This window comes from Pelophylax lessonae, assembly GCF_965119305.1.
Source record: "Pelophylax lessonae genome assembly, chromosome: 3".
NCBI lineage: Eukaryota > Metazoa > Chordata > Amphibia > Anura > Ranidae > Pelophylax > Pelophylax lessonae.
Genome location: NC_138770.1, coordinates 427,466,369 through 427,480,400, shown reverse-complemented (window position 1 = coordinate 427,480,400; position 14,032 = coordinate 427,466,369). Strand labels below are relative to the sequence as shown.

At 39.0% G+C, this 14,032-nt stretch overlaps 1 protein-coding gene across 1 annotated transcript in view; it reads right to left on the bottom strand.

Annotated features, from left to right (window-relative positions):
- Window positions 1–302: 302 nt before the first annotated feature.
- Window positions 303–14,032, bottom strand: part of TMEM200A (transmembrane protein 200A) — a 213,877-nt gene continuing 200,147 nt past the window's right edge. Inside the window, exon 2 of the mRNA XM_082249094.1 lies at window positions 303–1,796. Within this exon, the coding sequence (XP_082105220.1) occupies window positions 324–1,784 (1,461 nt within the window). The 5' untranslated portion in view covers window positions 1,785–1,796 and the 3' untranslated portion in view covers window positions 303–323. The remainder of the gene's footprint in view (window positions 1,797–14,032) is intronic.

Here is a 14,032-nt window from a genome sequence, read left to right as displayed (position 1 = left end):
CTATCTTTATTTTTTCCTACACAGTTTAGAAAATGAAAATGTAAAAGCTGAGTGAATGCGATCCAGTTGAGACAATGTTTGTCTAAGACACCTTTTATTAACTCATACCCTCTGGTTTGGGAACAAATCATATATGCTATGTTATTGAGAATTTCCTGCTACAGGCCTGAGAACATAAACAAGTAACATTAGCTCTATAATATATATATATATATATATATATATATATATATATATATATATATATATATACATACATACATACATACATACATATATACAAATTATATTTTATATGGGAGTTACAAGTCTTTAGCTAAAATTTAAAATCTTGTTTCTGATGTGCCCCTCTTAAGGTTATTACTTAAAAACTCATCATGTTCAAAACTTAAGTTATTGTGCGATCTTGAGATCATGAGCAGTTTTTCCTTATTGGTGAAGTCTTTTTTTGCTGGAGGGGCCTGGGGTACAATCAACCTGTCCATTGGATCTTCTTTGTTCTCAAGTTTCATGTACCCCTTGCTGTTACTGCGGTCAAGCCTTGGCCAGCTTGGATGCTTTCTTTGTTCAGCTTGAACTGTAAGTGTAGAAGGACCTCTGTCTAAGTCTAAAGATTTAGAATGCGAAGATAAAATATGCAAAGAAGTGTTGGATCCAAACTGTTTTGGAGCTGCACCTGGGGATAAAAGCTTACCATTATTTGGTGCAGGGGCTAAAGAACAGTCACTTCTGAGTGGTTCCATAATAGAGTAGCTACGTGATAAAGGTGAATTGGGAGGTTTATATTGTCTGTTTCCATCATCTGGTATAGGAAATGCTAGGGAATCCATTGATACTTTCCTCGGCCTGCTACTGTTGATTTCTGAGTCTTCTGTAATGTTATTTATATCAGGCTCATCAATAACACAGTTATTCAGTTTTATTACAGGTAATGTGAAAGCATTGATTGAAGATGACACTATGGACTTAGTTTCACATTTCTTGGAACTGCTATTTTTATCATCTCCACTCCTATTAGAATGACTATGAAGGCCAAACATTGAGCCTGATCGTTCCATAAGAAGCGGAGGCAGAAGATTAGTAAAACCTTTGCTCTCCCTGGGAAAGCGCTCTTCATCATCAATAGAGCTGCAACTCCTGTAGCTTCCAGGAAAAGATGCAATAGTATTGGCGGCCAATTTGGAGGCACAAGGATTATCAGAATGACGAAACTCAGTTTCCCCATAAAAGCCAGAGAAAGCGCCATTTAGATGCTTCTGTTCTTTGATCCTCATGCTGTGAACATCTATAACAGTTGAATATATATCCCTCATATGAATAACTTTTGTTTCCTTGTCACGATTTTCATGAAGTATAGCATTAGCACAAATAAAGATAAATATTCCTATACCCATTGTGAAAGGACCCAGCATTTTCATTTTCTCAGAATGCAGATGCTGCTCAAAAAATTTTACCATCATCCCAGTTTCTCGAAGTATTTCTGTTTTATTAACTTCTAAAGCAAGCTCTGGTGTTAAAAATGTGTTTTTTTGAGGCCAGTAACCAAGTACTGCCATTGCAATTCCTGCTACAGAAATCAAGACCCCCAAAATCAGGAAGAATCCAGAAGGAGAGTAAAGTCGAATCTTCCCTCTAACAATCACTACATCTGCTCTTGGACGACGTCTTACAGGCTTCTTCTCAGGTGGTGGAGATGTAGGCCGGGAAAGGAGGTGCTGGGATCTGGCTGAATCTTGCCTTTTTAAGGCTGCCAGTCCTGTTATAACTCCTCCAGTTGCTATCATAGTTCCGCAAGTCTGAAAAAGAACAGAAATAAAATATTCAAGTTTTCTAACCCAACATTGCAGAAAATCAAAGCATAAAAAATCCTAAAAAAAATAAATGTATTTAATAATAATAGATCATTTTTATTTATAATAAGAGATACATGAATATGAATTCTTAATAATGTAATAAAATCCATTGCAAAAGTGTGGTTACTTAAATAGATTTAAATAAAAGGTTATTTGTAAAAAATATAAAAATGGATAAGTACATGTACAATGCATGGATCCATTTCTAGACTACACAATGGTGAATCAATAAAATGTATAGGCACAGAGCAGCTTTTCTCAAAGTGTCAGGATACTTGCTGATCAGCCAGCTCACACCAACTAGCTACATGTTCCACTATAATAGAACAGGGCCTATACAAAATTAAATTCTCTGATGCTGTAGGAGGAATTATTGAAAAGTGTCTGAGACAAGTTCTATCTCAACTATGCCTGTAGCAACCAACCATCTTCTCTCTCTCTATTTTTTTCACACAGCTTAGAAAATGTAAATCTAAAAGTTGATTTACTGTGTTCTAGTTGAGACAAAGTTAAAACAAAAATGAATAGTCCGGGCTGATGAAGCAGTGCCTCATCCCTTGAACAAAATAGAAAAATTATAATATTGATTGGGATTGGGACTTATTAGGCACATAAAGAAATGGGTGTCGAAACAAATATTTAAAAAATACAGTATTTATTAGTTCCTTATGAAAAGCATTATGTACATCACATTAAAACCACCAGCTAGTTAATGAAACATCAATATAACACAACCACCATGCTCAATAACATATCGGCAATTATAGATGCCTCAATCATATGAATAAGCCTTGATGCGTCTTCTTTAGGAGGACATAGCACTGTGGTTATATCTGAAATGTAGATGTGAATATGTCACAAATATTGCAAATAGACAGTGTGGAGGGCCATTCTGACATGACACTAAGGCGCGCACGTCACTCGAGGACTCCAGTAAACATATTATGATGGATGGTTAATCTCGGCTTAAAGTAGCATTCCAGGCAAAACCTAACTAATGCTAAACCTGCTCTTTGCCACATTTTAAACCTAATCTACCAATAATAAACCCTGCAAAGCAAAAATCACTGTACTTACCTTTTCTGCAGCTGATCTGGTCTGGTCCCAGCATCAGCTGTCAGTGGCGGCTTCAGCTTGGAGGCGGGCGCAGGAAAGGCATCCGACAACTGAAGCCCCATAGTAAGTCTATGGGTGACGTCACTTCCCAGCCACTTCACAGCCGTTGTCGGTCCTCTCCTGCACAGAGCTTCCGCAGCTGGAGACCTGACTGGATTGGGTGCAAAATAGGTAAGTACAGTGATTTTTACATTACAGGGTTAGATAGATTAGGTTTAGAATGTAGCACAAAGCAGGTTTAGCATTAGTTAGGTTTTGCCTGGAGTTCTCCTTTAAGGCTCTGTTTTTATGCTATAAATAGCCTGGTGCACTTGCAGCACCAGTAAAATGTGAGTGTTTTGGACATAAGTTACTATTTTAATAAAGACAAGTTATTTTACCCACTTGCTGACCAGCTGCCACAGTTATATGGCGGCAGGTCAACAGGTTAATTTGGTTGGTCGCTGGCTGGTTGGTAAGTTGTGACTGAAAATTTCTTGCCTTTTTTTGACATGAGTTCGCCCTTCCAGTGCTCCTTGCTGATAAGACAAGTTATAGGTGGGGGAAGTGACCACTTTTTGTATTGTTGTTATATTGGACAGGCAATGCGCTGACACCTTGGCTGCCATTGTGCAATGTGCTGGGTGTTCAGTGTGCCCCTGCACCTTTAAGGAGGGGTGGGCTCCCTCTAGTCCCCTGTCCTCCCTCTATCCATCAGAATATATGTGCTCCCACTGTGGAGACTCGTTAAAGGTAGAGTTAGGGACTGCAGATATCAGGGCGCCTTGCCATGGCCTGCAGCTTACGCATGTATTTGCAAATGTGTGCAACTAAACCCCTGTTTTTAACGCATACTGATAGACAGGTTAATTTGGTTGGTCGCTGGCTGGTTGGTAAGTTGTGCAGTTGTCCCTCACACCACTGGCCACCGCTGACCTGCTCACATCTCCTTCTGTCTATATACTGATTTAATATCTGGATTAGATGGTCTCTCCTACTTTCTGCGTTCCTTGTGACCAGGGCACAATCATCCGGAGGTGAACAATAGTTCCCAGGTCTCGCTGGGTTCATCCACCATTGGAGTTTTCCTCCTTTATAAATCCCTGTGGTCTTTATTTATAAAATCACACACTGGGCAGATTTAGACTTACAGTGGACCTAATATCTATTCTTTAGCTGTGTTGCTTGTGTGGACATATATCGCTTCGCGATATAATTGTGATGGGTATATGTTCTTCCGATATTTCCCTGAAGAAGGAATCATTGTTAGACTCTGAAACATGTCGGGATGTTCTTACTGCATGAAGAGCTAGTGATACCACCTATTAGACTGGTCCACATGCAATGGATTTGAACATATCTCCCTGATTATGTACTTTTTTATACATTGATTGTTGTTAGTCTTGTATTTTTGTATACATTTTATATTTGTTTAATAAATCTTGTCTTTTATCCTACTCACCTTCGTCTTCTATACTTATTATACTGATTTAACTCCGCCTTGTCCATCCAAATTCCCCTGGGACACTCTTCCTTTGCCATTTCTACATATGTTTTGGGGAAGGGACATGTGCTGTTTTAGGTACACCCACATATCTATCCTCCACTTTGTTCAGGGCGTTCCTGCGCCTTTAGGGAGGGATGGGCTCCCTCCAGTCACCTGTCCTCCATCTATCCATTAGAAAACATGTGCTCTCACTGTGGAGACTCTTTAAAGGTAGAGTTAGGGTCTGCAGATAAAAGGGGGCCTTGCTGTGGCCTGCAGCTTACGCATGTATTTGCAAATGTGTGCAGCTAAACCCCTGTTTTTAACGTATACTGTTAGACAGGTTAATTCGGTTGGTCGCTGGCTGGTTGGTAAGTTGTGACTGGAAATTCTTTGGCTTTTTTGACATGGGTTTTCCCTTCCAGTGCTCCTTGCTGTTAAGACCAGTTATAGGTGGGGGAAGTGACCATTTTTTTGTCCTGTGCAAATACACTTGACTTGGAGTTCAGGGACTGATTTTATTATTTTTTTTTTAAATGATGCTGTTGCTGTATATTGTGACATGTTAGAAACGTATCAATGCGGAATTCTACATTTAAAGAAAGATATGCTTTAAAAGTCCTATCATAACTTTTTTAAGTTTTAGATTTTGTGAGGAAGAGTTAGAAGTTCTGGCAGATTTGTATTGCTGTTTGTGACACCACTGGGGAGATGTACCCTACAACGTGCACCACTGACCCTCCTGTGACACCAGAACAAGCAATGAGAAACAAGGGGTCACTGAGACAGCAAGTAAACCTTGCAGAGATCTTAGCCTTTCTTCTACTTTCTAAAATGTTTTAGTTGCTGTCTGTGAACCCATTTGAGAGATTTTATAAAATGTCCTATTTTTCTGACCTCCTGTCACCAGCAGTGCCGGGACAAGGTCATCCAGCGCCAAGGGCAAGGATGCCAAACTGTGCCCCCCCCCCTTCCCTTAGGGTTAGGTTCAAGGCGCCCCCCCCCATGCCTGCAATAAACCATTGCACCCAGGGCAACCGTCCCTCCTGCCCACCCCTTGTCCCGGCCCTGGTCACCAGAACAAGAATTTAGGGGACAATTCCTTAATGGGGGCATAAATGCAATAAAATGCAGGAAACAATTCTAGCCTTTCCCATGCTATCCAAAGCAAACAAGAAATGCCTTGGCTGGAATTGGGTTTTAAAAGAATGGATTGATAATGATGTAACAATATCAACATTTTAAAGTCTTGGATTAATAATGCACTAAACATATATGTTTGTATGTTTGAGGCTTACGTAAAATCATATCATTTTTTTTTATCAAAAACATAACAAAACCTGGTTTAACCAAACTGTAGAATATCTTAGTACATTTTTTTTACAGTAAATACTACTATATCACTCATTTCCTAAGGGCTTTATGCTATTGCTGAAAATGGGATGTGGTTGTTCTTCCTCTAAGCTAAATGATTAAAATTACTGAAGATGGATTGTCCAATATTGCTTGGTTTGTTTGCGTGACTACCCGGTCTCCAACACTACCCTGAAGATCAAGTGTGCCTATAGACTTATTGCTAATCTATGTAGGATATTTTATTTTGGCAGGATGTTGAAAAAACCGATACAATCAAAATTCAATACTCTCATTATCGTCTCCAGTTCAGCAATCACTTTCTATTTAAAATGTTTAGTTATGAACTGTATATCAGCTGAACTGTGAACAACTCTTTTGAATCATAATTAATTATACTAGAAACTCAATAAACAAAACCAGATACTTTTCCTTTCTAACTAACAATAGGATATATTTTGCTGCGTGCAACATTTAGCATTTCCCTGGATTCTTTCTTTATTTTTAATTGAAACAAGAGACACGCTGTTTATAAGAGCTGGGGGCAAGAAAATTGTTTATTATGCCCATGGCAGCAAAAAGGATTCTAGCTGTAATTTGTCTAGGGTAACCTAGAGGAAGACTACTAAATATAGAAGTGGGAGTAGTTATAGGCTGAATAACAAGCAGGACCCAATGTGTAAATGTAGAAGAGTGACTTTATCAGTCCAGTTCAGTTATATGGAATTCTGCGGCATGATCCAAATTATAGTCGGTATTCATTGAGGGGAATTTACTAAAACTGGAACTGACAGATTTTATAGCAGTTGTGCATGGCAACCAATCAGCTTCTCTATTTCATTTTCATACCTTAACCGCTTGCCGACCACCGGCCGCTCATATACTGCGGCAGACTGGCTCACCATTCGCCAGTGGGGAAGCTGATTCACGTGGGCCGGCGGCTGCGATTGCTGCCAGACACCTGCGATTGCTCCCTGTGAAGAGAGAACGGCAGTCTGCTGTTGTAAACACAGCTGACCGTTGTTCTCTCTGGAATCAATACAGAGCTCCTGTGTTCCTCCAATTTATGATTCCTCCTGGATTGATTTCAGAGAGAACAACGGTCTGCTGTGTTTACAACAGGAGAAACTGTGTTCCTTCTATTTAGGAACACAGGTCTCTGTGTAGATTCCAAGCCCTTCCCCCTTACAGTTAGAAAACACCTTCTAGGCATACATTTAACCCTTTGATCGCCCCTGGGTTAACCCCTTCCCTGCCAGTGTCATTATTACAGTAACAGTGCATATTCTTAGCACTGATTACTGTAGTAATGTCACTGGTCCCCCCAAAAGTGTAAAAAATGTCCGTTAGGGGTCCGATCTGTTCGCCGCAACGTCGCAGTTCCACTAAAAATCACTGATCACCACCATTACTAGTAGATTAATTAATTAATTAATTAAAATGACATAAATCTTTTCCCTAGTTGGTAGACGCAATACCTTTTGCGCAAACCAATCAAAATACACTTATTGGGATTTTTTTTTTTTTTTACCAAAAATATGTAGCAGAATACAAATTGGCCTAAAAAAAAAAGCAAAAATTAGATTTTTACATTATTTTTTTATTGAGAATGTTATATAGCAAAAAGTGAAAAAATATTTTTTTTTTTTTTTTTTTTTAGAATTGTTGCTCTTTTTTTGTTTGTAGCGCAAAAAATAAAAATTGCAGTGGTGATCAAATACCACCAAAAGAAATCTCTATTTGCGGGGAAAAAGTACATCAATTTTATGTGGGTACAGGGTGGCATGACTGCGCAATTGTCCGTTAAAGTAACGCAGTGCCGAATCGCAAAAAAAAGGCCTGGTTATTAAGGGGTTAAATCCTTCCGGTCTAGAAGTGGTTAACAAACCGATGCTCTAAGCTGATTAGGTACTATGCACAGCTCCTCTAGATGTCATCTGCTGCAGTTTTAGCAAATTCCCCCTCCATTGTGTTACCAGATATGCCTCTGGTTTCCTTCCCAGTGTCCAAGATCTCAATGCCACACCTACCAATGAGACAATAGCATTGGGAGTCTTTCATTGTCAAAAAAAAAAAAAACCTTCTGCCTATAATAAAAAACTGTCCAGGAAGGGTGTAAAAGGTGTCCTCTTGACATTCGGGCCTAACTGAATTTTAATTTTAAATCAGTTAAATACATTCTTGATGCATAAAACAAAGGGTGTGAAAGGTCTTCCAGTTTATTTTCTTTAGAAAAGAGCCACAGTTTGATTAGAAAAGCCTGTCCCTGCCAGCACGCTGCAGAGAAGCTTCCTTGATCTCTGCGTGGCATCAGTGGTCTCTCCGCAGAGGTCTGACATTCAGGGAGTAAGAGATTGAAGTTTCCAATCATCAGGATGCATAAGCTTTTTAAAGCCACACTGCCATATCAAGGCACCTCTTGATAGTAACAAGTTAGTGATCATACTTTTCAAAAGTGCCTTGATGCATGTACAGTGGGTACGGAAAGTATTCAGACCCCCTTAAATTTTTCACTCTTTGTTATATTGCAGCCATTTGCTAAAATAATTTAAGTTCATTCTTCTTCCTCATGAATGTACACATAGCACCCCATACTGACAGAAAAACACAGAATTGTTGACATTGTTGCAGATTTATTAAAAAAGAAAAACTGAAATATCACATGGTCCTAAGTATTCAGACCCTTTGCTCAGTATTTAGTAGAAGCCCCCTTTTGATCTAATACAGCCAGGAGTCTTTTTGGGAAAGATGCAACAAGTCTTTCACACCTGGATTTGGGGATCCTTTGCCATTCCTCCTTGCAGATCCTCTCCAGTTCTGTCAGGTTGGATGGTAAACGTTGGTGGACAGCCATTTTTAGGTCTCTCCAGAGATGCTCAATTGGGTTTAAGTCAGGGCTCTGGCTGGGCCATTCAAGAACAGTCACGGAGTTGTTGTGAAGCCACTCCTTCGTTATTTTAGCTGTGTGCTTAGGGTCATTGTCTTGTTGGAAGGTAAACCTTCGGCCCAGTCTGAGGTCCAGAGCACTCTGGAGAAGGTTTTTGTCCAGGATATCCCTGTACTTGGCCGCATTCATCTTTCCCTCGATTGCAACCAGTCGTCCTGTCCCTGCAGCTGAAAAACACCCCCACAGCATGATGCTGCCACCACCATGCTTCACTGTTGGGACTGTATTGGACAGGTGATGAGCAGTGCCTGGTTTTCTCCACACATACCGCTTAGAATTAAGGCCAAAAAGTTCTATTTTGGTCTCATCAGACCAGAGAATCTTATTTCTCACCATCTTGGAGTCCTTCAGGTGTTTTTTAGCAAACTCCATGCGGGCTTTCATGTGTCTTACACTGAGGGAGGCTTCCGTCGGGCCACTCTGCCATAAAGCCCCGACTGGTGGAGGGCTGCAGTGATGGTTGACTTTCTACAACTTTCTCCCATCTCCTGACTGCATCTCTGGAGCTCAGCCACAGTGATCTTTGGGTTCTTCTTTACCTCTCTCACCAAGGCTCTTCTCCCCTGATAGCTCAGTTTGGCTGGACGGCCAGCTCTAGGAAGGGTTCTGGTCGTCCCAAACGTCTTCCATTTGAGGATTATGGAGGCCACTGTGCTCTTAGGAACCTTAAGTGCAGCAGAAATCTTTTTGTAACCTTGGCCAGATCTGTGCCTTGCCACAATTCTGTCTCTGAGCTCTTCAGGCAGTTCCTTTGACCTCATGATTCTCATTTGCTCTGACATGCATTGTGATCTGGAAGGTCTTATATAGACAGGTGTGTGGCTTTCCTAATCAAGTCCAATCAGTATAATCAAACACAGCTGGACTCAAATGAAGGTGTAGAACCATCTCAAGGATGATCAGAAGAAATGGAAAGCACCTGAGTTAAATATATGAGTGTCACAGCAAAGGGTCTGAATACTTAGGACCATGTGATATTTCAGTTTTTCTTTTTTAATAAATCTGCAACAATGTCAACAATTCTGTGTTTTTCTGTCAGTATGGGGTGCTATGTGTACATTCATGAGGAAGAAGAATGAACCTAAATGATTTTAGCAAATGGCTGCAATATAACAAAGAGTGAGAAATTTAAGGGGGTCTGAATACTTTCCGTACCCACTGTATATCCACTTGCTGACCAGGCCTTGTCTGGCACTTTTTTGTTTATAAGTTTAAATTTGTATTTTTTGCTAGAAAAATTCTTAGAACCCCAAACATTATATTTTTTGTCAGAGACCCTAGAGAATAAAATGGTGATTGTTGGAATTTTTTATGTTACAAGCTATTTGCGCAGAAGTTTATGAAACGCACTTTTTTTTTTTTTTTTAAAATACACTTTCAATTTCAATGCCAAAAAACACAATATATAACCCAATTGGTAAAATGTAAAAGATGTTGTTACGCTGAGTAAATAGATACCTAACATCTCACGCTTTAAAATTGTGCATGCTGGTGGAATGGCTTGGCTACAAACTACGATACTTAAAAATCTTCATAGACGAAGGTTTCAAAATTTTTACAGGTTACCTGTTTAGAGATATAGAGAAGCTCTAGTGCTAAAAATATGGTCCTTACACTAATGTTTGCAGCAATACTTCACAAGTATGGTGCTAACATCGTGTGTGTCACTTTTGTTTGCGTTTGCTTCAGCATGCGAGCAGGAGGAGGAGGTATGGAGCACATTTTTTTTTCTTATTTATTTAATTTTTACACTGTCCCTTTAATTTTTTCGTACTTTTGTTTTATTTTATATACTGCCTTGTCCAAGTACGCACACTCAAACACTCATGCTTTTTGTTTTACAGTGTAAATAAGGTATAAATACAGCACAATCAAAGAAGCTTTCTTACTGAACTTCATAGGAATAAAACAGCTACTTTTTCAGTTGGGATCCCCCCACACTGCAAGGGTTACATATTAATTTTTGCCTAGAGTCCCCTGAAGCTGTTTCTTCAGGTTGCTCTTGACGCACTGTCCATCGTTTGGACAACATCAAATACAATGCAGAACCAACAGTCTTGCATTATACGTGGGAATACTTGGGGTCAACCTACAAATAAAAGTCAGATAAAAGAGTAGAGCACTACCAGGGAAGTGAAGGATAAGGTCAGTAAACGTGTTTTATAAAAGAACCCTAGGCAAAAAAATGAGCATTTGCCTCTTGCAGTGTGGAGGGAATCCCACCGCAAAGTTCATTTTTTATTTCAATCTTCAGCTTAAAGGCACAACCATTCTCACTGAAAACATGAGCAGAGCCATTTGATTCATTGACTTGTGTACTTAAATTTTACCTTGAGCTACTGATCCCTGTAACCCACAGACTTTATATAACATATGGTAGAGGTATCGAGAAACACGCATGTGGAAAAGAACTGAGAGTTCCATCTGCTGTCTGGATAGAAAAAAAACAATTTAAAGCTAAAAAAAAGTAACAAAAATATGTATTTTGACATTTTAACTTTTTCCTAGGTCCTAAGAAGAACAAATAAAGCAGTGGCCCACCCCTTTATGAATAGGTCCCAGGGATATTTTTTTGACCTCTCCCACATTGGGGTGATTTACTAAAGGAAAATAGATTGATAGTTTTACAAAATGATTGTTGACTTAGCTTGATTAATAAACTGTGTTCACTTGATCACGTTTTTACTGTCCTTGCACACGATTGGGCATTTACAGTAAACACCCTCATCTTTTTTTTTTTTACTAAGGTAACATTTATCCACTGAGTAACACAATAGTAAAATAACTCAATGTAAAATAACTTCAACTGCCATGCTTAAAAATGTACAATTAAAAAAAAAAAAAAAAAAAACATGCCAACTTTGTAGCCTGATGTGCTTGGTAAGCAATCTAAGTAATGACTCAAATAGTCTTTGACTACAGTGCTAACATGTTGACATAGACCTGAGAGGCAGCAACAGGACTGTTTGGCTGCATGGAAACTGGCATACAAATATAAACTGTCACCATAACCACTATTGTAGCGGTAAAAGATTGTATAATTACAGAATATGTAAAAATAGGGGTTTTTAAAACTTTTTTTTTTTTAAAAAAGGTGTAGGAGGAACCCATTTAGTTACATTTTTTTTTCCTGGCTGGAGTTTGCCTAAAATAGGATTTAGACCTAAATACCATAAGTCAACAAAAGCTTGACAATGTGATTGTCAGATAACATTTTAAAAGTAATTTTTATTCCACAATCTCCTACCCTAAGCTGCACCGAAGACATATCCTTCATCATTTTTTATTAAGCGATGTGTAAACAAGTCAGTCTTCTGTTCATGGAAGCTCTTGAGCAAGCTCCATACTGGGACTGTCACAACCTCCAGTTGAGGTTTCTGAAGAAGATACAATGAAGGTTTTCACTGTTTTAGCACTTTGATGTTTGCTGTTCCTTGACCCCTGTTGTGATAGGTAAGAATCAGCTACCAGCAGCTGTTATTAAGTCTGTTCCTTTCTCCTCATTCTAGTCTGCTCCAGCAGCAATATAATATAATCTCTTCAACCTTCAGCAGTGAGACAGATATTTTAGGATGTAGGCTACAAAAAGGTCATACATGTGTCACTTTTGCTCTTTTTAACCACTTTCTTTAACACTGCTGCATATAGGTTCATCGTTTTCTGAACCTAAAATCCGGTGTATCCTTATACCATGACACCATTTATAACAGTCACTACTTTAGGTGCTAAGTACATTAAAACACTTACATTTTAGAGAGGTCAAGTAAAGTCATAGCAGGAATTCTAGGAAGTGTGTGTTGTAAAAAATATTTCCAGTAGCAAAAAAAAATCGTTTCAGCAATTAAATTATTCACGCTATGATTTTTAATATATATGGCATAGATTATTTTACAAGAATAATACATGAATACGGGAATACAAAAGTTCCACAACAGAAATGAAAAGTCGCACTGCTATAGATAGTGCAAACAGTAAGTATGTAGCTGAAAATACATCCAATTAACAATACTAAATTCAACATAAATCATGCAAGCACTTGAATCACTCCCAATTCTCACTGCTCCAAATGGTCCTTTACTTTGGACTTGCCTGGGGCTGGCTGCTGAAACCCGTTCCTTCTCCACACACAGGCTATATAAAGGAAGGTTGCACTCTGATGACATCACATCTTACAAGATCTTTATTAAACTGACAGTGCCAACTGACAGTGCCATCCAAGTCCCCATGTGAGAACCTCACCTATTTACAAGATTTCTATGATTAAGTTTAGATGGGTGAAACACGTTAGAGAGGTGGGTTTCTCAGTTCGGGATTTGGATCTGCACAGTCAGTTGAATGATTAATCTTGAAAGATGTGACACAATCATAGTACGACCTGCCTTTACACAGCATAAATATCACTTTAATTTCACTATGGATCAATTCATTATGATAGCTATCAAGTGTTTTTTTGCTGTAGCAATCATTATTTTTCTTTCATGTGATCCTTTTTTTGCAGCTTCTGAAAATAACTGTTGATGTAGCTTAGTGAATTAAGTCTAAGGTCTGTATAAAGAATTATCAAACACAAATGCACTAAAATAGGGATTCCCAAACTTTGGCCCTCTAGTTGTTCAGGAACTACAATTCCCATCATGCCTAGTCATGTATGTGAATGTCAGAGTTTTACAATGCCTCATGGGATGTGTAGCTCCACAGCAGCTGCAGGGCCATAGTTTGGGAACCCCTGCACTAAAATGATAAAGTGACAGTGCAGAAAAGTAAGCTGTAGGATAGTCATATCTAAAATAATACTTTGTGAAAATCACTGTGCAATATTACTATTTCCAGAGGAACTAGTGCCAACAATGTATTCATTGGCTTGGAAAAACTCTTCTGACTTTTATCTGCTGCAGAATAGAGGAGACCCAACATGCTCATAGGCAAGAAAGGAGGAGATTACCCATTGCACACTCACTTATATGAGGATCATACAAGTACAGTGAGGGACATTTGTCAATCCTGTCACAAGGTAAAGCAATGCTAACCAGGAGCAGCGCAATGCATTGTGAGACAGGTTTATTACAAGGTTATAGCTTGAACCCCAGTCTCAAATTTCTCCATTGGATGTTCTAATTTAACACTTATGACTGAATGAAACCCAACCCTGGCCACTTCTTTAGAGTGTAAATCTGTCTCATCTAAGGTAATAAATCTGTTTCTGAACTGTTGCACTTGGCTGCCAAGGAAAACAGACACACAGGTTGTTGACCTGTCGCAGAACATATTCTGAAGGACACCCACAGCCTCTTTTGTAAC